Here is a 25,249-nt window from a genome sequence, read left to right as displayed (position 1 = left end):
GGGTGGACCACCTCAGTGTTGAATCAGCCAGATATTCAGAATCAAAGACAAAAAAGAGCATGTAACTGATGGACGGTTTAGATTTCATGCACGTCGAGTCGTCTCCCAAGGTAGAGGAATTGTACCTACGCGAGGTGGAGGTGTTTTCGGGTTTAAAAAAGAAATACAAAAAGTTAAAATAGGAAATCCAATCATTTGGGATATAATTACAGCAAGGCAAGGAATCCAAAGTCCTCCCTCGGCTCTCTCTACAGGGAAGAGTCTGCCAACCTCAGCAAGCTTGGGTCCTACACATCTAGGGCAACCCTTCTCTCTCTCTCTCTCTCTCTCTCTCTCTCTCTTCATATATTTCTTGCAGCCTTTTCTCCTTTGCCCTTTTCCCCTTCTTTCCCAGAAGAGATCAGAAAAAGGAAAGAAGAAAGGGAGCTTCCATGGATGATAGAATCCCACCTGGAACTTACTTCCAATACTCTCCATCTGGAATTCACTCATCTCCTCACAACTCCATCAGGCCTTCTTCTTCCGCTTCTTTAGATCGTGAAAGGTCCGCTCTCTCTCTATTGTTGGGTTTTGATTTCTTGGAAGTCGTTTCCTTTCCTTTCTCTGTGATTCGGATGTGGGTTTTGCGTTTCTCAATCTCGGCTTTCGTGGCTTCTTCCTACTTATTGTTAATATTCTGGCCCTGCTCATTCTCGTTGATTTCTGGTTTTTGGATCATGCAGAGTCATGTATTTTTGGTATTTTTTAGAATATTTATTTAGTCTTAGAAGCAACTGAACTATTCAGACACTAGCATAACATGCTTGTATCTATAAGTCTTTCTCTGTATTTGTATGCATAATCTAGATTACTAAATGCATATACGTGTATGTATCCGTATCTTTGTTGCATATGTGCGTTTCTATGTAGATGGATTCACATACATAATTTTAGATACGGTATTTGGACGTGGATCATGATCTCTTACTCCTGAGTACTCTGAATGTGGTTCCAGATTAGATTTATTATTATTACTGCTGCTGCTATTACTATTAGTAATGGTTTTTGGTTATTTTGGTCTCACAAATTTCTTGAACACAGGTGTCTTTGTTTATGGTTTTAGATCACTTTCATTAGTGGATATTTGTAATATAGTTTTTAGTAGAGGTAGAAGCTTAATCCCCAAAGAAGACTCATATGTTGGAAGTCTCTTTCATCAGATGGTGGTGGAAGCTTAATGTGGATGGTAGCTCTATGGAAAATCCAGGGGCTAAAAATAAATGGGATCTTGAGGGATGACGGGTATTTTCCAGACTTGTGATCAATGGGGACTAGTGATGCGGAGTCATTGACCATTAATATGGGCATCCGTCGTTTTAAAGCTTCTTTTGGATGGGCACTTATAGTGGAGCGAGACTCTACAAATGCCACTTTTTTTTTTTTTTTTTGAAAGGTCTACAAATGCCAATATTGACGGTGGGAAAATGTAAAGTGCCTTGATGATTTTGTTTTATTGTTAATGAGACCAAGGATTAGTCTTCGACCCCCTGAATTTGCTTTAGGCAAGTTTTTAAGGAAGCAAATTTTATAGTAGATGCGATAGCTAAGGAAGGAATATCCAGACACTCGGTTTGTAACCGAAATGCTTGTCTTATTTGTTATCTTAGTGGATATTTTTCCCTATCTAGTTTTATTTAAAGTATTTTATTTTATTTTATTATATATATATATATATATATATTTTATGGACTAAAAAAAGAAGGTAGTAGCGGTTTGTTGGGATGCACGTGATTGAGATGTTGATCCTATATTGTTTTCAATTGTGATATCATAATTTGGACTGGCTCGACAATACAAATGCATCACATCCAATGTTTTAAATATCGACGATATCGGCTGATATATCCCACGATATATCTTGTATCCCACCTATGCGATACGAAACACATAAGTAGTGTCGATATATCCCACATGTTCAATCCGGTGAGCATTTTCAATTTTTGATCCATTTCTTTTGTTGAAATTATGTTAAATCAGTGTCAAATGGTTACGAATCCATTGGTTATTCGTGTTTTGCATGAAAAATCATGGAGTTGGAGCTTTGATTTCGATATCCATTGGATCTTCATGCTCTCTATGTTTTTTTTTTTTTTTTTGAAAATTTCCTTCAACCAACTATCAATTGAGACTAATTTCGAAGTATTTAGGAGTATTTGATGAAACGATCATCACATACACTTTAATTTCAAAATTTAAGTGTAGGTAGTCCGATTTAGGGAAAATTTGAAATTTCTCCAATATCTCCCAAATTGCTTGCAATGTTGCACTCCAAATATGAAATCAAGCATGTATAAGGGCTAATCTATTGATTTGTTAAGTCATTATCAATTTTCAAAAAATAGAAATAAATTTTAATTAAAATATTATTATTATTTTTTTTGAAAATTTCCTTGAACCAGTTGTCAATTAAAACTAATTTCATAGTATTTAGGAGTGTTTGATGAAATGATCATCACATACACTCTAAATGTTATGCATTGAATTTGAATATATTGCATTACTTCAGTCAAACAATGCATAGCTTAGGACCTTATACAGAGGAAACCTATTATGTGCATTTCTTTTTTGAGATGTTATGATTTTAAAGTGTGTATTAAGGTATTTTTTAACAATCCATGAAGTTTCATTGAAAAATTCAAACATTTTCTCAATGTTTTTGCATGTTTCCCAAAAAGTGCGATAAATTACCCGATACAAACGATATATCGCATGTGATAACTGATATGTATCTGTATCCCAAGGGTGCGATATGTAACACGATACCAATATTTCGAACACTGATTGCATCTATGTATATATGCCCATGCATCATCCTCCTATATATAATATATGTTCACTCATATATGCACACAAATGCATGTTTGAATTTTTGTAAACATGTGAACTAGATATAAATAATGCTATGGTGTATCCTCCCTTTTATGTTGTGAGACATGGAAAGAGAAACAATCATATTTTGAATAATGTGCTGATGCTGGACTGCTGATGGACAAAGCTGCATAAAGGATTAAAGTAGCTTAATCACAGCCTGGTAGACAAATCTATGCGGAGAGTTAAACATAGCTTAATAACAGTTTGGTGGACAAAGCTTTGCCAAAAAGAAAAAAGAGGTAGCTTAATCAAATGTTTATTGTTAGAAGGAATTTCAGGATGGATTCGCCGTCGACTTCTTAGTCATTGGTCTTCACTCTTTAGTGATAGATAATGAGAATAAGAGGGGGATTGGTATGATGTCTTCAAAAGGAAGGTAAGGGTAAAATTCAGATGGCCTTCTTTGATCTAGTCAGTTGAGGAGAGGCTAGTGAAGCAAAGACTTGAGGTTTTCCATAATAATTTCTCTGGTTCGTTGGTTGTGGAATTAGAATCTAAGTACGTTATCTCTTTGTCATCTATCACCATTCCGAGCTGTGCAAGATGTTGTGTTTGATGGAGTTTGGGATATTGTGTACTCGATAAACACTTCATTTGTCCATGTGGGAAGAAAGGCAAATGATGTCACCGACTCTTTCGCCAAGGCGTTTATTAAGTTTTCCAATATTTTTTTTTGGGATCAATGTTCCCAATCCGTTGATGCCATTTTTTGATAAAATCATTCCTATCTGTCCACAAAAAGTCATGATTTTCAGGTCAGGTTCTTACTTTTGTTGTTACTAATACTATTAGATTTAAAGTTATTTTGGTTGGATGATTTCCTATGTATTTTGTGGTAATGCATTTGTTTTTGTTTTTTGTTAGCTAATACTCTAAAGCCAGTAATTACCAGCGACTCTCTCTCCTTAAGGCACTGTTGTTGTTCCATTCTCACAATTTCAATTGGCTCAGTGAGACACAAATTCATGTTTGCATATGGACACATTTAATTGTCATGCATGCTTGTGTTTTTGTTTTTGTTGCCATTTATGTAATATATGCATACACAAAAGCAAAAAGAGGTGCATAAATATATATTTTATTTCAAAAACATCTTGGAAATGTATCACCAAGTGTGAAATATGTTGTTAATTTGATATTTTGTTTTGTAATTTCTCTTTCCTAATTGCCTTAAAAAAACTTTCCTAATTGGTTACACTGGATTATGACTGGGAATTTGGTTCACCAGTAGCAGATATTTGGCCGAATTGTTGGCTGAGAGACAGAAATTGGGACCCTTTATGCAAGTTCTGCCACTCTGTAGCAGGCTTCTAAATCAAGGTAGGTAGCGCTTCTACTTGTTGCTATTCCAATCATTGGATTTGATCATTGCATGGGCATTATAGTTTGTTTGTTTTATGAAGACTGGTGGCTTAGTACTATTTATTTTTTTGGTTCGTGATGTATTAACTATTGGAAGACACAACAGGACGTATATTGAGGAATATACAAGGTTTTATTGAGCAATGCCAAAGACAAATAAAGTGTACATGTGGGTCGCACCTTTTGGCTATCCAAATCACTCATATGGTGGGCCCCATGCTGAATGGGAGATACCTAAGAATTCTCTCCCATCTGATGATCGTAAGCCTTTGATTGTGCCCTTTTAACTGTGGTAATTGGTTGTAGTTGTCTGTTTTCTTTGAATGGCTAGGATCATCTGATGGTGGAGATGATAGGATATGGCTTGCTCCATAATGGGGGTCACCGAACATTGCTTGAGTTACTAAAATGTCTCCCAACCAGCCATTTTTGGAGTAAAAAAATGAAAAAAGAGGAGAGCATGACTTCAACATGCATAGTGAGTATCGAGAGTCCGTGCATACACTATTCCCACAATTAAAAGGCAGTTGGGAGGAATCTAGCACACATTTCAAATGTCCATTTTGAATGTGTGGTAAGAGTCTGGCCAAACATTATTTCATGGTGGGAGATACGTTTGCACCTTTTCATTGCATTAGATAGTGCCTCTTGTACATTTTCCTTACCTTTCTTGGTTTAAAGACTTATGTGCTGGTTTCTTTTGAATGACTACAATATTCCTAATTAATATGTTGGCATGTTCACCTCAGTACAGAAATTGTACGAGCATCTGGTCTGGCACCTAGCCAAAATTTTGTTGATCGTGAGAGCATGGAGCATGGGAGTCCATTGAGATCAGCAGGCCTCCATTCGAATGGTGGACCGATGGATTTGGAGGGATGGTCTGGGATGCAAACAGAAGTAATGTTGTTTACCTATCTCACATGTTTCCCTATTAGATTTTTTTCTGAAGGATTTGGTTATTTGGATCACATATGGTGAGGTTTTTCTTTCTTTTAAGAGGCGTCATTTAATGTTGGTAGCATATGATGATCAATTAGCATGCAAATGGCCACTGCACACATGATGTACAAGCATTTAAAACCAAACTGTTCATATTTTGGCCATATATTGTGGATCCGGTATAGAACTGAATTCAGATTAAATGGATGATCCTAACCCCTGATTTGTGGACATTTGTTTTATTGAATTTGGACTGTGACAAATTTTTGCTATGCCCACAATTCTAGCAGTTGAAATCATCCGTTGAATGTGATTCTTGGGCTATGACTAATCTACTCTGGGGTCCATTATTTGGATAGCTTGAATTAAATTTCATGGACAGGACACAGACAAGAGCTGCCTGTGTGCATATGGATGGTCATACTATACCAGAGTACCAAGGAAGTCCTCTTCTTTAAGGGCACTCTGCACTTGGCTATCCAGCATTTACCGTGGGCATGTTTGAATCTGAGGATTCAAAAGGATTTGAAGTAGGGCTGGGAATGGGTCGACCTGCGGACCAATTCACCTGATCATAGCCTAAAAGCTGGGTTCGGGCTGAGTTTGTTGGGTTTTAGGTCAAGCTCATGTCCCCCGTCCTTCATATAACTCATTTATATATAAATGCATAAGTAGTGTATGGTAAATGTGTTCTTGGTTTTTGTAGAGATGTCCATTTAAGCAGACGGGTCGGCCTTTGGTCGATCCTGGGCCAGGTTGACCTGCCTGTGCGATTCATTTACATAAACATGCATGTAGTGGATGGTAAATATGTCCTTGCCTTTTTAATTGATGCATGAAACTTGGTGAAAGGTCTCGGGTTCGAGCCTTCCCATTTCTATCTCTATTATTTTTCCCCCGGGAAGCAGGTCGGGCATAGGATTAAGAATCTGGTTAGGTGTCAGGCATTCGGGCCTGATTTCTTTTTGAAAGGTGACAACTATTGATCAGTCCTGATCACTTCATTTTTGGGTCATGGGTCAAGCTCGGGCCTGGAATATTGGCCTTTTGAGCAAATGGCTCAAGCTCAGCCTCAGGTTTTGGGCTGATCCTAACCTGCCTAAATCCAATATTGCACCCTATGGTGAATGTTTATTACTAGAAAAGATGGGGAAACCGAGAGGAGATGGGTTGAAAGGGGTGGGGAATTTTTTTGCTGAAGGGGTGAGATTGGAGATTGTGGCAGGCAAGTATTCGGCAATGGATGATTCTAACTGGCAGAGCTTCTCTTGTGCTCTTCATGGAGTAAAGGCATTATGCCCATGGTTCTGAATGTCGATAACGGTCGGCGTATCGGCCCGACAGAAAAATGATACGATACAACGTTGTGTATCGGTTAGATTTTTTTTTTTTTTTGAAAAGCAAATAAATATAGAAAAATATTAGAAAATTTGACATATGCAAGAATCTATCTTCTTCTTCTTCTTCTTTTTTTTTGGGTGTGTTTTGCCCGTGTCTTCAATGGTGTATGGGACCATTCTTAGATGAGAATGTTGTCTGTTGATTTGACTTGTTGAAGTTCAACTAAATGGACCGTAATTGACCACAAATTAAACATGATTTGGTGAACAATGGTCCATTACAATTGAAATACAACAAAAAGAAAGTGAAGGTTTACCCTTCATTCTAATTTTTCTCATAATAGTCCACTTCGCTTTGATTTGTCGAATTCCATTCAAATCATTTGTTTTAATATCAAAATAGATCTAGATCTAGCATAAAATGAGTTTTTAAGATTCTTCTATGATTTAAATGAAAAGAAGAGTGAATTTTTGAAAAAAAAATAAAAAAATAAAAATTGGGGTTTTATGGGCGTATCGGCCCTGTATTGGTGCTGATACGACCGATATGGGTTTAGTTTTTTCGTATCGGGCCGATTCGGCCCTGTATCATGTATCGGCTTGTGCCAATACGGATAAGATACGGCCATATCGGCTGACACGATACCGATATTCATACCCATGATTATGCCAGGCAACAATGGTGAATAAGATTTCCACCTTGGACAATTTGCAGAGGCAAATATTTTCCTTTTCCAACATGTGTTTCATGTGTTGGGAAGATCACAATCTGTTGATCATTATATTGAGGGGTGGGTGGCAGGGTAGCCCCTTCAAGATTAGATGAAGGATCTTATTGAAATATCTCCCTATAGCAATTATGCGAGGCATGTGGAAGGAAATAAATAGTAGTATCTTTAATGCCGTTCAAGATCCTTTCAACTTCTAGCAGAGCATATCAAGTTTCTCCTTGCAAGTTGGTTTGGTGTGGCCAAAGGGTTCGAGGGTTCAGGATTTCCAACTTTCCACAGATGGAATGGTGTCATGTCATCCATGATGGTCATTCAACCAGCAATTAGTAGTTAGGGGAATGCCGGTATAGGTTGGATAATCCACGATCATTGAGGGAGTGCATGTTGGTTTTCTTGGGCCCTGCCACTACTAGCAATGTGATTGTTGCAATTAGAGTCGGGGTATCCCACTTCGAGGACTGCTTTTTGTGGCTTCTCATTGTTGAAAGCGCTTTGAGGAATGTTATTGGCTTATTGCACGGGTTTCTAGAAACTGTTGGTGCGTGGAAAAGGACCTTCCTCATAAATTTGTAAATTGTCTGTAATAGTTTTTCTTCTTCGAGGGCTACGTTCAGTAATGTTCCAAGAGATTCTGTTCACGTCACGGATTCTCTCACAATGGAGGGTGCCCGCCCAGTTGTCCTTTTGTTGGAGATCATTATCTGTTGTCTTAATGGGTTGCTTGTACTTTCTTCCTTTAACAAAATTTTTGTTTATCAGTAAAAAAAAAAGAGTATGTTAATGAGGCTTTTGGCACATAACGACAAAGGCTAGCTTTTAACCCCTTGTTGTAAGACCCTGTCAAAAACATAAGCAGATTAATCTATTGAACACAAACAGGCCCTAAAGTATTTCTTTCTTGTCCTCGCTTCTTTGCCATTATTTCAGCTAAAATATTCTTGCTCTATTGTTCTTGCAAGATGTGATCTACAAGTGTTATTGCTTGAACAATTATAGTTAGTATGCTTGTTCTCTGGTGCCCGTAAATTAATTATCTTTAGAAGTTTGATGGGGACATCAAGCACACACGCACACGCACGCCGCCCCTCCTACGCACGTACACAAGGAGGAGGGCTCCACCGTCGATCTGGATTGATGACGACGTCTACGGAGGACCTCCTAGCTAGAAGACGGAATTTTGGTTCGTTGGAGTGGGCTCGATAGTCAAGTAAAGCCCATCATGGGATCTCATGATCATGGCCCACTAGTCTGATTAATCTCATATTTTAGGTTTTGCTTATTAATGTTATTTAGAGTATCATGGACGGTTTAGATTTTTTTGATTAGTTTTTATTTTTGTTTACTTCATTACCAAGTAATAAATTGCGCACATGGCGTAAGTTTTGGGGTACAAGGTTTTCCTATAAATAGGCACCCCTTGTATAGGTTTTTTTTTTTTTCCTCATTGAAGCTTAATAAAAATTCTACGTTTTTCTACTATGATTTCTCAAGTTATGGAAATCCAATTGGGTGCAAAGCCCTCCCTTCATCGAAGGGCCAACTACCGTGGTGCGAAGCCACATCGATCTCGATTCGCCCCCATCCTCTACCATCTCTATTTCTCATCTCCTACAACCATTCATACTTCAAATATGTCCTTTATTGCAACACTTTTCCCCTTTACAACAGAATTCTAGATTCTGGCCCTGTAGGAGGGTTGAAACTTCGGCGGAGCACCACGCACAGACCGCGCATCCGATCGATACGAAACTCGAGGGTTTTGAATCTCTCCCCTGGCCGATTAGAGCCAAGGAGGCGCTTTCTGCGTTCGGCGCCCCCTCGCACGTGTGGCCAGACCCCTGCGAATGTGCGACAGGCCTGTCCCACTGTCTGCCGCGGGGACTATCTCCAGGTTTAGTTTTCCACATAATTTACTCCTCTCATACCTATTCTCCCTAACCCTAATCTTAGATTGCATTATTTTCAATTTATTTGCCCATTTTCTTACCCTAGGGTTCTCTGAATTGGAAGCGGTGAATCCCTTGGATTAGAGATTGATCGCTGTGCATGTATGGATGATTTTTTACTTCCCTTTGAGTATCGTTTGGTCCATAATTTTACTGATCCAGCCCTAGCCTGTGTAGGCCTGGACCCACACAGATTCCCTTTGCTTGAATGCATGAACTTTTGTTTGGGATGTGGATTTTTATGTGATTATTTCTGAATTAGTATATTCTAAAGCCTGAAATCTTGCATATCATATTTAATTTTCATATCCTGCATCAAAGTTACTATAATCTCATTTATAGATCTGCATATTTCTCACTTCATTTTTATCTTTTCTTTTCATGCAAGCAGCAAATGGCTATTCACGAATTTACTTTTAGATGCTTATTTATGTTTTTTCCTTAAATGAGTGGGAAAAACCCGAGTTTTAGTTTCTCAAAAGATATTCAGAGCCACAGTAGAAGAAGCATATCCTGAAGTCTTAACAGAGAATCTCTAGTTTCCCCCCTTACAAATTTAGTATGAGACCCAGCTGATAATGTAATACAAAGGAAGAGAAAAAGGAACCTGTTCTGTGCAGTTTCTATTGTTGTTTAAAATCTCATTGAAACTAATACATTTAGATTCTGCTGTCCATATGTTGTCTACAGTTTGTTGCCTTCGATAATTAAGGCCACTTCTCACCAAGTTTTTATGCTGAAGGTAATCATCATCATCATCTAAGCCTTATCCCAACTAATTGGGGTTGGCTACATGAATCCTGTTCCGCCATTTCACTATCAACGAATGTATCTAAACATTTTATTTTATTTTATTTTATTTATTTATTATTATTCCTCACTTAAAAAAAAAAAGAAGTAAGACACCATTTAGTCATGTACTAAGCATTTATGGGAAATGCAGTGATAGGTGCAACAGGGTTCTATTTAGATAGCGCCAACATTGGTATCACATGGTTCTGTTCTCTAAGTTTTGTGGTTGGGTGCCTATCTAAAACTGGCAAGAGACCATCAGGGAGAGCACCTTATGTTAAGGATATATAAATCAGTTTGGCTTCACTACCGGCTCACTGGAAACCCACATTGTAATGTCTGGATTAGCACTTATCTGATGGCAATCATGGGATTAAGTCTATCTGTGTAGGTTATGCTGTTCTGATGTTGAAAATAGTTCAACATATCCTATTTAGTAGTTCAAACAGAAGATTGTGTGTGGTATGCAGTGTTCGATTTAAAAGTATATTAGTGGGTGGAACCTAAGTCGTTGATTGCAATCAACCTACGTAATAGTGATGAGGACATTCGAGCACCATACCAGTGGAGGGCTGAGCCAATCTCGTTATGGCTAGACAACCATTACATGGGGCCTACCTGACCCAATTCACATTCCCAGCTACGTTGAAGACCCCACGTGCATGTTCGTGCATCTTTGAAGACCCCACATTGAGAAAATGCACGTGGGCTGCATATAGGAGCTTGATGGACACATTAGACCATTGGATTGGGTGGACACGATGATCCGACTGTTGGATCATCATCAAACATCTTGGTCGTGGACCCCCATGGGCCACGAAATAATTTAGTTGTTAAGATTGTTTACATGCTTCATTATTTTTGGTATACCTTATATTTGTGTTGAGATTAGGGAGTTGGGAACAAATTTTAATTTATTAAGTATCTTTATGTTGAGAATCTTATCCGAGAGCGCCTTTTTGTAAAAGGTCTTTTCTGAGACTATAAAAGAGAAGATGGGGTGTGTGAAGCCTCAATGTCATTATTTTGAAGAAAAAAAAGTTGTGTTTTCTCTTCTTCATGTAATTTGAAGAATACTCCATGTGATTTGGAGCTTGGGTGTGATGTGATTCCATTCCTCATTCAACGGAGGTGTGGGGCTTCCATCTATCATATTTATTCTTTCTTCCTTAAATTTCATCTCTCTTCTTCCATTCATATCCAGAACTATCCAAATCATTTTTTTCTTTAATTTTTCATCATCTAACTTCAACCCTAACCGAAATTAACCATTGAGGACCCCAAAATCCCTAAATTCCCTTCATCCAAAACCTTAATTCCTCTCTCCCAATACCTAAATCCATCAATCCCCTTTAACCAATTCATCCAATTTATTCCTAATTTCATATTTTCCCCAAAATTTAAAAAAAAACCATAATTCCAAAATTTTCAATTCCCATGAAGCCTAATTTTCTAAATTTCAGATTTGCCTATGCTAAATTGGAAGTTTTATGCTTCCACCGGGCCTAGTTTTAATTGATTTATGTGATTTCTTAGCATGTGACCATGTGATTTATGTTAAATAAGATTTTATTTCCTATTGTTTATTCTTAATTACTTGGTGGGTTAGCATCTTTTGTTAATTGAATTACTTTATAGACTCTTTCATAATCTCCACGTTGCATGCTAGCATTAAATCACGTGTCCTGCATCAAATAGTCTATAAGATAGCGCTTTATTGTAATTTGTAATCAACATATGTAATAGTCTATTACATTGGGCTTGGCAGCCGGTGTCAAACATGCCATAACTTTGATCATGAATCCGAACAATATGACATTCTAAACTCATGCTAGGGCCATTCCCTGTAAGTGACATGCTGCATCAGATGGCCATTGATAGAGTGGAATGGTGGAAAAGGATTCATGTAGCAGACCCCAATTAATTGGGATAAGGCTTAGATGATGATCGGTGGGTGGAACCTATGCTAGTGGCAGGCTGTTGGGATAATGTTAGCTAGCACTCTTGTTTACCACAAGTTGAGGTACTTTTGAAAAATGATGAACTAAATTTCACCTCAGCGATGAAAGATGCTACATACAACCCAATCTTATCTATTGTCATGCTGAAGCTTAGTTTTCGTTGTAGAACTGGTGCGCCACTTTATGTTGTCCCTTGGTTTGGTGTATGCCTTCCCTGTTTTTAATAAATATTGTTGTTGCTTTATACAGAAATATGTATTCTATGTTATTCAGAAGAACTAGAACAAATTATGATTACTTATTGCTGATGAAAATTATATATGCCAATTATATCTTGTTTCAGGAAAATGAATATCTTCAAAGAATGAGCATCCTCCAAGCATCTTCAGTGGGTTGGCATGGGGCTCCTGGAGTTCCTTCGAGCCCTGTTGTAAAGAAAGTCATGAGATTAGATGTTCCTGTTGACAAGTTTCCCAATGTATGTGATTAAGCATCCACTATGTAAACAAAGTGTGGCATATATACATATTTCTGGAGTAGTCAATTCTCTTTAGCTAATTATTATTTTTTTGTTGAATACCCTTTTGTTAATGGCATCTCCTATTTTATATGCCTGGGCTTCAGTACAACTTTGTTGGTCGGCTTCTGGGACCGCGGGGGAATTCCTTGAAAAGGGTCGAAGCTACAACACACTGTAGAGTGTACATAAGAGGTCGAGGTTCGGTGAAGGATTCTGTTAAGGTAACATGAAGTCTCTGATAGTTCTTTTATAATTTTCAATGAGATGTACTTGATGATAACTGAACAAGTGATATTGATAGCCAAAAATAATTTGAAAGTGTGGTACACTGCACACGTGGACCAATTTCCTGTATTCTTATCTTTCCACACTCTAAACCTACTGTATAAGAAGTTTAGGTTTCTTCTTTCCCTAATAAAGTTTCCCTCCATAAAAGTGAAACATTTATTTGAAGGGCAATGTCACAAATGTATATGCATGCTTGTAAAAAAGAAAAAAAGAAAGAAGAAGACTAATATTCACATACATATTTTTCGAGCGGTAACGTAATTCTCTACCTGTTGTTGATACATAACACATGCGATATTTCCATTGGATCATTATCATAATGGTTTTTGCAATGTCACTCAGTTATCAATACTAATTGATTTTTTTAAGGTATCATCAATATTAATTGTTATTGTGATATGTTGCTGTCCTACTATTGTCATGTTGTTACCCTGATGCATTTCTGCCTTACAGAGTTATAGTTGTCATGTTTTGGTAGATAATCAAATTGTTTTTGACTTTTTGGCAGGCCCACCATGGTGGGAAATGTGTAATTCACATGGATACACAACTCAGCGGCCCACACTTTGTCTTGCAAATGGACTGTTGAAATGAAAATGGAGTGTGGGCTGCATATACGATGTGAGATATGGTGAGAAAGAAAGATAAATTCGGTTGGGGTGGGTTGCTGAGAACCTACACACCAAGCATGAAAATTGAGTACAATGATAGACTAAGGGGATCCTCTTAACTACAAAATCTCTGCATAGGGTATGCAAGGTTTTTTCTGTCAGTCATTATAATTCATACGTTATGAAAGGATAGGGCATGCAACAGTTTATGGATTTATTCTTACTCAGAAGTATTATCATGTTACAATGTGTTTTCAACAGCTGTATTGTCATGTGCGTGCATTAGGTCAAGAATTCAAGTCTCAGGGATTGGGGAAGCATTGGAAAAAAAAAAGATTGTTCATGTTTTTGAGTGTTTGAGTATCCGAATCAGGTACTCCAACTTTTAAGGATGGAGTGTCATAAATACCCATGGTTCATGCATGGAATAGTTGAGAAAATTTGGCAGGTGTATCTTATCTAAATAAGGAAGACTCAAGTTTGGAAGTTGACAACCGGAGGCAGCTTTTCATCGAAAATTTTCTTCCATGCTTCATCTTCAGAAAGCCAAGAGGGGTTGCCTTGTGCTTCTTTTTTTTTTTTGGGAAATCTGGTGCCCCAAAAGAGTACCTTTATTGGCCCTTCACCACTTATGAATCCAAAGTTTGGACATGTTCAACTCAAGGAACATAGACTCCCTAATGTCTTTCATGTGCAAAAAAGAAAGAGGAATGGGCTCACTACCTTATTGATGGCCCACATACAAAGAAGATTTAAAGCCACACTTCCTGAAGTTATTTGGCACTGTTTGGGTGTTCCATGAGATTCATGATGAAGTGAGGATCAATATATGCAGTATCGATAATATTGGCAGATATTATTGGGCATCGCACTCTAGGGATAAGAAACATCCCTAGAGTACAATTGGAAATGAAAAAATCCTGCATATCGCACGATGTATCGCAATGTATCGGCGGCAATATCTTGCGATATCTCGACTTTTTTCTTTACAAAATTTCTTGGTATCAACAATACCTGTTGATATCGACGATACCTGTTGATATCGACAAATATCGTCGATACATTCTAGGAACCACAAAGGAACTTCCCAAAATCCCATGAAATCCGATTTTTTTTTTTCTCCTGCTTTTTCTTTAGTTCTCTCATCTAACCTGTTTGTGGATGGATTTCGGTCCATCATTGGCTTGGATTTGGGAGAAAAACCTTCATTTGAAATCAGAATTAAGATTTTCTTGCATTTGGGGCCGTTTCTCCAAAGATGAGTTATTTTGCATTTTGATCCCTTTTTTTTTTTGTTTAAACCATATGAAAATCAGTGTAAAATCATAAGAAATCCTTGATTTTTCATGTTTTGCATGGAAAATCAAAGATTTCAACCTTCGATTTCGAGATTTGATGCTAGGTGGCCCGATTTGAGGGAAATTGGGAAAAATTCGAAATTTCTCCCAAATTGCTTGCAATCTTACACCCCAAACATGAAATCAAACTTGTATGAGGCTTGTGATCTACTGATTTATTAAGTTTTGGTCAAATTTTGAAAAAAAATAATATTTTTCATAAAAAATTATAAAAATACAATGTTTTCTCAAAATTTCACTTCTAACAGCAATCAATTGAGTCCAATTTCGTAGTATTTAGGAGTATTTGATGAAATGATCATCACATACACTCGAATTTCGAGATTTGAGGGTAGGTCCGATTTGGGGGAAATTGGGGATAATTCAAAAATTTTCAAATTTCTCCCAAATTCGTTGCAATGTTACACTTCAAATATGGAATCAAACATGTATGAGGCATGATCTACTAGTTCGTGTATTTTTTTTTTTTTTTTTTGGCAATTAAATAATATATATATTTTTAAAATTAAAAATGATTAAAAAATAGTTTTTTTTTTTTTTGAAAATTAGTTCCTACCAGCGATCAATTGGCTGCATTTTCTGAGCATTTAAAGGTGTTTGATGATTTTTTTTTTTTGGAAAATATAATTATAAATTTATTTAAAAATATTTAATAAATGTGACAATTTTTTGATGTAGTACCCTCCCTGCCTTTGCTAACATTATTCCTAGGTATATTTCTCAATTTCTACTTCTCTTGCTTTTAAATGAATTGGTTGTGTTTTTATAAATGTCTTCTTACATTTGTAAATGTTATGAATTTACTTTGAATATTGTTGCAAAAGTTCAGTCAAATAACACAGCTTAGGACCCTATACAAGGGAAACCTATTATGTGGACTTTTTTTTTTTTTTTTTTTTTTTTTTTGAGATGTGATTTAAAAGCGTGTATTAAGATCTTTTTTAAACAATCCATAAAGTTTCATTGAAAAATTCAACCAATTTCCCAATGTATCCCAAAAAGTGTGATTCATTACCCGATATAAACGATATATCCCGTGCGATAACTGGTACTTATCCGTATCCCAAGGGTGCAATACATAACGCAATACTGATACTGCGAACATTGGTGAGGGTTGGGGTTGTGGTTCTTCCAAAGATAGAGAAATCATCTTTTGGTGCACTCTTCTGGGACTAACATTGAATGCTGCTAAGGAACTGCTCGGCAACGTGGTTCTGTGCTGAATGCTAGTGAGGGAGAAATTGTTAGGAGTTATCACCATCAGTTTGAATATAATGATCAAAGATGCCTTTTTGTCCTTGAATAATCTGGTAACGTTAAATGTCCTCAGCTTCTGCAATAATATATCCACTGTATTGCTATATAGATTGGATTTTTTTTTTCCGTGGAAATTCATAGTCACGTGCATCCTTTCCTGGTACAAGATTGTCATAATAAATTTTATGGTCCGCCGGAGAGGCTGATACTAGATCGTTCTGCCCTAATTCCTTTTAGACCCAGGAGGATTCTGATATGAATTTCTTGAAATGGTATGTACTCAAAAGTATTATGTGAGAATCAATGAAATTTTCCAATATTTAGTCTGTAGTCGTGGGATTTAATCATTGCAATGTTTTATTTGGAGAACATAAATATAGGTTTGATAAAGAAATAATTCTATATTGGTGCCTTCCATCTTATAACAATATGATTTCCATAGTGTCCATTTCTTTCCTCCCAAGCAATGATTTCTTGATCAGATTTATTATAATTCTTTCTCTAGGAGGAAAAACTCAGAGATAAACCTGGATATGAACACCTAAACGAGCCATTGCATGTTCTGGTGGAGGCTGAATTTCCCGCAGATGTGATCGATTCCCGGTTGAATCAGGCCATGGCTATATTAGAAGATCTTTTGAAGCCCGTGGTATGAAACAGAACTCTTCACTGGTCTTTCTTTCTCTGAAGCTTTCACTGCGATTCATGTAATATTCCAGTGTGCTTTTCTTCAGGATGAGTCCTTAGACTACTACAAGAAGCAGCAGTTGAGGGAATTGGCTATGCTGAATGGCACACTGAGGGAAGAGAGCCCTCACATGAGCCCTAGTGTGTCCCCCTTCAACAGTACAGGAATGAAACGAGCCAAAACAGGACGGTAGTTGGGTCCTTTTTCCATTCAATGACAGTTCCCTTCTGGGGTCCCACTGCCTAAGAGTGCGTGCTAGTGCCTCTAGATTGTGCCGGTGGATTCTCAAATGACAACTTCATCAGAGGACGTCCTTGTGTGTCTGAGAATTCTCTACTGGTTAGTATTTCCAAGTTGGTTATAAGTTTTGATATTGGACAAGTATGTGATGGTTTCTCTTCAATCATTGTTTGTCGAATAAACCTTTTAAGTATCTCTTTATTCAGTTATTATTTCTGTGATGGGTAGCTTCAATTGATGCTCCCCTGATTGAGTTCTTTATATAATCCTACTGCTGTTGTCAGTGTCTGTAAGCTTCCATGTACTCTCAGCAACATTTGTTTCATAGAAGTTGTTCAATATATGCATTCATTTAGTCATGCATACTGTTGATGTACATTTATCATTCATGCTTATGTTATACCTTATTTGTCTAAAAAGATTTCTGTTTTTGGACAGACCTGTGTTCAAGCACGCCTGAGTATGTTGGCCATGCTTGCATCATTTATGCATGCAACTGTATTTATGTTTGAGAAGGCCTCAAGCCAACCAGTTGGATCACAAGTTTTGGTCCACCCAGCGCACGAGCCCTTCCAATACGTTTGCCCCACCATGAAGATCACCTTGTGCAAAAACCAGCCCCATCTACTCATCAGGTGGGTCATAGTGTAGATAATAATGTCTAGCCATTGGTAAATAGCAAAATCTATGTGTGGTTCAGTCAATATGATTGGATGTGGCTGATTCTTTTCCTTTTTTTTTTTTTGAATGATATTGGATGTGGCTGATTTTTTATTTTTATTTTTCTTTCTTTTTCTGAATGATGTTGGATGTGGCTGATTTTTCTATAATGTGATCATCGATGGGGCTGGCCTATTGTATGGGTTCGATGTTGCACACTAATGAAAGATTGGAAGTTATCCGCTGGGTGGACCATAACTTATAGTCCAACCAGTTGGACTTGAGAGCTTATCTTTATATATATTACAATTGCTCTTTCATGTTGGCATGTTGCTAATTACTTTCAAGTTCCAAAATTTCCCCGAGCTAATAGCAGACCTGACATGAGAACATACTGATTTTCATGTATGTGCAGAAATAACCTTCTTTCTCACCTTTTCTTTATGGCAATTTTGCATGGATGATTATTCAATGGATGATCTCCAAAGAAGAGGTGGCAGGGCTGGCGGAGGTGTTTGGATGTCGTGCAAGTCTCTTCCTTCATCGTATCTCAGGCTCCCTTTGTGTATTGGTAAGCCTGCCAGGCACTTATGGGATAAGGTAATCGAAAGGGTAGAAAGGAAATTGTCAAGGTGGAAGAGCCGGAACCTCTCTTTGGGTGGCAGACTTACACCGAGTAAAGCAGCTGTGTGAATCTGCCACTTTATTTCATGTCTCTATTTAGGTGTTCGTAGTCCATATTGGATAGGTTGATGCAGGATTTTTATGACCAGTAGAAGCAAACCAAAAGTTTCGTCTCTATTGAGATGGGAAGGAGTGTATAAGCCATACGGGGATGGGGGAGTGATGCAGGACAATTAACTACTTGCTCTAAAAGCTCGAATTGTTAGAGCATGATGAATTAATCCCTTTATCTTATAGCCCAGGCCCCACATCTCATGGGTTAGGACCTCGGCCGAACCCCCATCATTGGCCCCAAATCACATGGGTACCGCCTCACACGGGCCGCCTGCCCCGAGTGTGTCCCTGCATCCCACAGGCTACCCCACTCGAGCCCGGTGTGAAATGCGCATTAATCACTCCCGGTGAGGAGTCTTGAACACGAGACCTCTCTCGTGGGCCCTGCCCCTCTTGAGCGTGCCCTTGCATCCTATAGGCGACCCCACTTGAGCCCGGTGTGAAAATGCCCCTGCATTAGGGAGCAAGTATGAGGAAGTTAGAGCCTGTGAATCTTGCTTTGTTGGGAAAATCATTGTGGAGGGAGGTGATTACCAGCAAATACGACGTTCAAGAATGGAGTTAGTAGGTGAAGGATTCGTCTTTATGCAGGGTTTCAGGGCTATGGAAGGTGGTGTCTAGATTGGCAAATAAGTTTACGAGGGAGTTTGCTTTTCATGTGGTGATGGGTAGAGGATTTGGTTTTGGAAGGACTTGTGGATTGGAGAGAGGATGCTCCAGGCTGAGTTTCTGAGGTTAGTTAGGTTATATCCGAAAATGAATGTTACCATAGATCGCTACTTTTCTCTCTGGTGATGCAGTTGTTTGGTCTCATATATGTCAGAGGAATTTGATGGATGGGGAAGCGCAGGAATTCGTTCGGCTCATGGAGCGGCTTCTTCGCTTTCTCTGGTGAATAAAATGTTGTTGATTAAAGATAAGTCGGGTTGGTTCACTGTTTGCTCCTCCTATACCTATTGGTTAATTCGAAATCCTTCATTGGAAGAGAGAAGAGGCCACCCGTCTTATGTCTGGTCCTATGGTGCCTATCCCCTAAGGTAGCGGCTTTTGCTTTATTGGTGGGCAGGAATAGGGTGCTTACTATAGATAACCTTTGAAAAGATTGATAGTGATTCCCATTTGTTACATAATGTGCATGCGTTATGTGGATTCAGTCAATCATTTACTCATCCATTGTTCCTTTGCTCAAGGGGTGTTGGAGAGGTTTCTCAATTTCTTTTAAGTTTGAGAGGTGATGCAGTGGTCCATTGATGGTTGTTTCCTTGGCATGGGGGTGGGGTTGGGAAAAAATGAAAGGTGGTTTGGCGGCTAGTCCTGTTGGCTGTTTTCTGGGCCCTTTGGGGGTTTTAGGAGAGCAAGGTTAGATGTACTAGGACGGGTCTTTTGTAACGCTAGCGTTTTCTTTTCTGTCTGGGTTTTAGCTGTTGTATTCTGCCATCTCTTCTTTGATGCTTTCGTTAATATAAATTTTGGTTACTTCTCAAAAAAAAAAAAAAAAAAAGATCAATGAAAGTTTTTAGATGATCGTACTCATTTTAGCTGTTAGACCAACATGTCAGACAACATATTTACATCTTGCAACATATTGGGGCTTGGGATAAGATTTCATTTCTTGTAAAAGCTTGGGGAGCATGGACATGTCCAGGAAATATAGAGCTTCCGTCTAAAGCTCAAGAAATGAGTAAAAATTCTCATTTTTCATGTCTCTGTTCTTTCCCGTCTTGTGTAGTCTCAAAACTTTAGGAAATGGCATTAATCAGATCGCTGGACTTGTTGCCCCAGCATTTGATGTTATTATCCTCATTTAAAAGCTATACCTTTAACTACCCTATGGGCATCTTTGGATGCTGTTAGTTTGGGTTCCATGGCTCTGAAAAACTTGGCTGACGACTCATCCATCTGCTTCCAAATATTTGGGTCCCACAAACTGAGTGGACCAGATTAATTTTTGGGAAAACATGAGAAGGTTGGACCAACCTAATGGATGGATTGGATCTCACACTTATATACGATGCGAGCACATATGCCACATCTACGTGAGCTTTATTGCACCCGTATGTGTGCACCTAGTAGAGTTCAACAAGGGAAAGGCTGCTGGGGTAATTTTGGTGATTCACTTGTGGGTGGAAGCCATTTTTTTTAATGCATTTCACATGGCTCCTGTCCTCTCATTTGATTCTCTATACTGTTCAAATGATGCTAAAATGACCCACATTACAGGATCCTAGAAAGACCTTGCAGACTAAAGTTATTCTTTGGGTGGATAACATTCATTTGATAGCATTGGTAAAGGAAGCTATCTTCTAGCAAGCCTTTTAGGCTTTGGTAACTTTATTGAACGATTTAATGGTAGAATTCTCATTTCCAGGTGCCATCCCACCTGGTGTACTGGTTAAAGGGTCATATTTTAAGTTTCAGTTTGACATTCCATTTGGATTTCTGCTTGTGGATAGCTCCCCAGGAAGGTTTAGATCCATTCTGATTTTGTTTATCCAGCTAAAATGGGTTGAGAATACTAGGGTGCTCTTGTTACTAATCTGCGTTGAGCGGAATGCCATTGGCTCAATGTCCTTTTTGTTCATCTCTACTGAAGAAAAGAATGGTTAGCTTATTCTTTGAAATTGATGGAATAGGTTGCTTAAATGACAGTTAAAATGTTGTTTTCACCTTTGGGTTACTCGTTAACTGTTTGATGGTGGTCAGCTGCTAATTATCCAATTGGATCACAAGTGAGGATCTTCTGTACAGCATGTTATTCAAATCATTAATGAAGTATTAAAAATTAGTTCTATCATCCGAGTGAACTGCATAATCAACATCTTTGCAAGATCTGTTGGTTATTTTGCTATGTACATCTTCATTTGTTCGTTTAAATGATTGCCCAAAAGATCACTGGAAGTAATGAATATTATTTGAATTTCAAGACGAAAGCACTCCCCTAGGACCAATCAATTGTTTTGGAACATCTCACTGACCACCACTCTCATTATCTCTGTTTTCCCCCTTTTTTGGTAAGGAATTCATTATTTGGAGAAACTCTCTCGTGCTCTTAGAGCACTGTAAGTTATGGCGCTCTAGTTGCATTGGGAAACTTAGAAGAATCCAACCTAGACTGTTCGTTAAGTCCAATGCGCATTTCATGGCCTACCAGGCAAATGCCACATCAACCTGAAAACCTTAATTATCCAGACAATAGCTTTTAGTGTTGATCTTGGGAAAAAGAAGAAAGGGCTTTGGTGAATGGCTTTGCTTGCCATTCGGTGGGCCATTTGGGAAGATAGGAATGCTAGGTGTTTCAATAACGTTTCAAGATTGATTGAAAGCATCTCTCAGGGCAAGATCGTTGGTCATAGGATGTGCTTCTAGTGATCCTCTGTTAAAGGGCTGTAATTTGGTCTTTCTTTGGTTGTAGTTTGGTCGCCTTCTCAATGTCCTTCTGTAGTAGTTTTCCTTTTGTTTTTACTTTAATAAAATTCAGTTATCTTTCAAAAAAAAAGAAAATTAGTGTTGAAGGCCAAGACTGTTTACACAGAATACGTCCAATAAACAAAACTGATCCATCATTTGTTGAGGCCCATCATGGATTGCTTATGATTCTAAAGAATCACATTTCTTAGGCAATCGTAACCTTCCCATCCATGGCTGGTAAAAAGGATGTCTACAAAATAAGGCCAAATCATGGATGGATTGGATCATCCAATCAGTGTGATTTTTGCAGGGTAGCCCCTGAAATGTATTTTGGACTTGGTGGACACTTAAGATCAATGATATTGACTGTAAAAGTGAAACAATGCAGCTAAGAGCACTGGATCATTTCTTATTAGTTTCCATCTATTTGAATAAAAGTGAGATAAAGATGCTGCCTAATGGTGGATAATATTACTAGTGATGAACATAGATTTTCCCAACTTTGTATTTTCTTATTTTTATCACTAGTTTGAAGGGCAAGTTGGTGTTGCAATAAAAAGCGATATTCAACTGAACCCGGCAGGCGTCGGGTTGCATACAACCTATCTAAAAGGTAGATTCTACCAAAAATGGGGATTCCAACCATCAGGAGGACTGCACCGTAGAAAACAATGGCCAAATTCTAGTTGTGGGGCAGACCTGATGATTGGATCGGTCTGATATTGGGTGGGTGGGGGCATATTTTGGACAGGTTGGATGACATTCACATGCCTTGGCGCAACCCTCCACAACTTGAATGTGGAAGGGTGTTTATAGATTGTTTCACGGCACCACTGAAGCTCATCTGTAAAAATGAGAGTTCAACTGAGGCCACCGAAAGACTTGAAACAAATTTTCATAATCACCACGTTTTTCTCTCGATGGTGAGGTGACGGGAGGATCCTCTTCTTTTTGCAATTGACTGATGTAGATCAATTTGTAACAGAATGAATTGCCTCGTTGAAGCATGTATGTGTCTTATCCATGCCATCCATCTGTTTGTCAAGATCATTTTAGGGTATGGAACCCAAAATTGAAGCATATCCAAAGCAAGCTCAAGTGGACCACACCCCAGGAAAAAGGTGCAATTAATGATGATGTCCACAGTTGAAACCTTCCTAGGGCCAACTGATGTTTATTTATCATCCAACCTGTTCATAATATCACACAGACGTGGATGAAGGAAAAACGCAAATATCAGCTTCATCCAAAACTTCTGTGGTCCCCAAGGAACTTTTCAACGGTAGGTGTGTTCAATTCACACTTTCGTGTGGTGTGGTTCACTTGAGCTTTGGATATGCTTCGATTATCTGGTAGGGATGTCATCGATAGATAAAAGACAGTCATGGTGGGCCCCACATTTTACTCAGTACACAATCCGTTTCCCACATGTACCACCTTTCATCTTGAGCTCCTCACTTGTACCAGTCCGGCTTGACTCCAATGTTTGTCTTTTGACAAACGACCAAGGTGGTCCAGGCAGCCCTATCTAGAATGCAGCTTTTGCTTGTAGGCGTGTTTGAGACTTGGCAAGGATAGGAGGCGGATTTGAAAATGGGCTGGGCTTGACCATGCCTCTAGCTCATGGACCATGGGGACCAAAGGCCGGGTACAGGCTGGTCTGCAAACTAAGGAGACTGCAGGTCAGCCCACCAAATTGGTTTAAGCCGCAAGGTATGTCCATGCCTAGCTCATGAGCCTTAGGGACCAAAGTCTAGGCACAGCATAGGCCAGTCTGTGAACTAAGACATTGAGCTCAGGTCACGCCCAGCCCATCAAAGTGGGTTATGCCCGACCTTTAAATAGACTGGGTTCAGCCCGATTAACTATCGTGTCTAAAACTCAAAAATGGGTCCCACCCACGATTCTAGCCCAATGTGAGCTGACTCCAGGGGTCTCGGATTCGGTGGACCCTTCCAGTACCAATGTTGGTGCTGGAAACCCTGTGGACCCCACCATGATGTATGGATTTTATCCACGCTGTCCATCCATTTTGCCAACTCATTTTAGGGCATGAGCCCAAAAATGAGGCAGATCCAAATCTCAGGTGGACCATGCCACAGGAAACAGTGGTGATTCAACACTCACCATTAAAAAAGTTTATCGGGCCCACGAATGGTTATTTGCCATCCAACCTGTTGATTGGGTAATATGGGCTTGATCCAAAACTCTGGTGGCCCCAAGTAGTTTTTAATGATCAGCATTCAATCACCAGTTTCCTCTGGTGCAGAGCAAGCAAATTGGATGGACAGCATGGATATAAAACATACATCATGGTGGGCCAACACAACCGGTGCGGTCGGAATTGGAGGGGCCCCTACCGACTCGGGGCACCCCTGTCCCAGCTGCCCACATGTCACTTTGTCATGAGAAGCTCAACACGATCCTTTTGGAGAGAATACTGATCCCTAAAATCGGTTTGCTAGGAGAGTGCTAATCCTAGCTGCAAAATATTCATCTTGCGAGGGAAAGAAACACGGGTCTCGTATGCAATGATATATAGGATCCTAGACCCGTGCTTCTTACAGTAAACTTCTGTTTACAGTTCCCAGATTCAGTGAATCCAGAACCAATGCTCATTGCATCCGCTGTCTATAATCATGGCACAAAACCTCTTTCTAGGACAATCTTAGCACTTGTGGCCTGCGAATTAGAAGGCAAAGAAGAGATAGAGGAAGGCTCCGTGTTCAACCCAAAATGGCCCTAAAATCAGCATCCGAGACATTCCAATCTGGGAGATTTTTTGTACAAGCAGGATGTGGAAGGTAATGTGGGTCGCTAAACAAATTGAATAATGGTCGGAACTGAAAACCCGAGACACAGCAAGTCCTGAGTTGAAAACGTAAAGCCAGCTCAATACGAACCTATCCTATGAGCAAACATCACCGGAGAAAAGAATTAGGCAGAACTTCTCTTAATATCCATCTAATCAAGAATTCAAGTGGCTCCCACTAGTACTGTTGTTATCCCCCATCAGATAATGAGCTTCGTGATGGTAATTTTAAAAAAAAAAACCTAAGAAGCCAAGATGGCCTCTTTTGGATGGATTCGTAAGTGGATGTGTAATTCATTTCCTGGTGGCTGGTTGGCAGAGAAATAAAGGAAACAGGCTTCGATCAACTTAATTGTGAAAGAATAGCAAAGAAAGCAAAACAAAAGAATAGGAAAGTAAAAAGAAAAAATAAAAAGCTTCAAGAGACATCTATAAACATGCAGTGTTGCAGGGAAGACACAATACATGATGAGACTCTTAACAACCTACAACTTAAAGTAGACGCTTTTCTTTCTATCTATCTTTTTCTTCCTTTTTTTTTCCCCCCTTCAGGTAAAAACCAGTAGCTTATTCTGTGCTTCAATGTCCACTAAAACCAACCACCAAAAATCTGCAAGCATTAGGAACAGTTCTCAGGCTTTAGACATGGATCCAGAAATTGCTCCTTCCTCCCCAAATTCCCGAC

At 38.8% G+C, this 25,249-nt stretch overlaps 1 protein-coding gene across 3 annotated transcripts; it reads left to right on the top strand.

Moving 5' to 3' along the window:
• Positions 1 to 223: 223 nt before the first annotated feature.
• Positions 224 to 18,050, top strand: LOC131242799 (KH domain-containing protein At1g09660/At1g09670). 3 transcript variants are annotated; one of them, XR_009169730.1, is made up of 8 exons: positions 224 to 544; positions 4,145 to 4,230; positions 5,027 to 5,172; positions 12,328 to 12,462; positions 12,609 to 12,725; positions 16,524 to 16,667; positions 16,753 to 17,045; positions 17,385 to 18,050. XR_009169730.1 is itself a non-coding variant. In XM_058241682.1 (7 exons), the coding sequence occupies exons 1-7, from the start codon at positions 432 to 434 to the stop codon at positions 16,897 to 16,899; spliced, it is 894 nt and encodes a 297-aa protein (XP_058097665.1). In that variant the 5' UTR covers positions 225 to 431; the 3' UTR covers positions 16,900 to 17,309. The 3 variants fall into 3 exon arrangements, 1 of the variants encoding a protein (XP_058097665.1); XR_009169729.1 differs by having other exon boundaries at positions 225 to 544; positions 4,139 to 4,230; XM_058241682.1 differs by lacking the exon at positions 17,385 to 18,050 and having other exon boundaries at positions 225 to 544; positions 4,139 to 4,230; positions 16,753 to 17,309.
• The last annotated feature ends 7,199 nt before the right edge of the window (positions 18,051 to 25,249 follow it).

This window comes from Magnolia sinica, chromosome 4 (assembly GCF_029962835.1).
Source record: "Magnolia sinica isolate HGM2019 chromosome 4, MsV1, whole genome shotgun sequence".
Classification (NCBI taxonomy): domain Eukaryota; kingdom Viridiplantae; phylum Streptophyta; class Magnoliopsida; order Magnoliales; family Magnoliaceae; genus Magnolia; species Magnolia sinica.
This window is presented reverse-complemented; position numbering and strand designations above follow the sequence as displayed.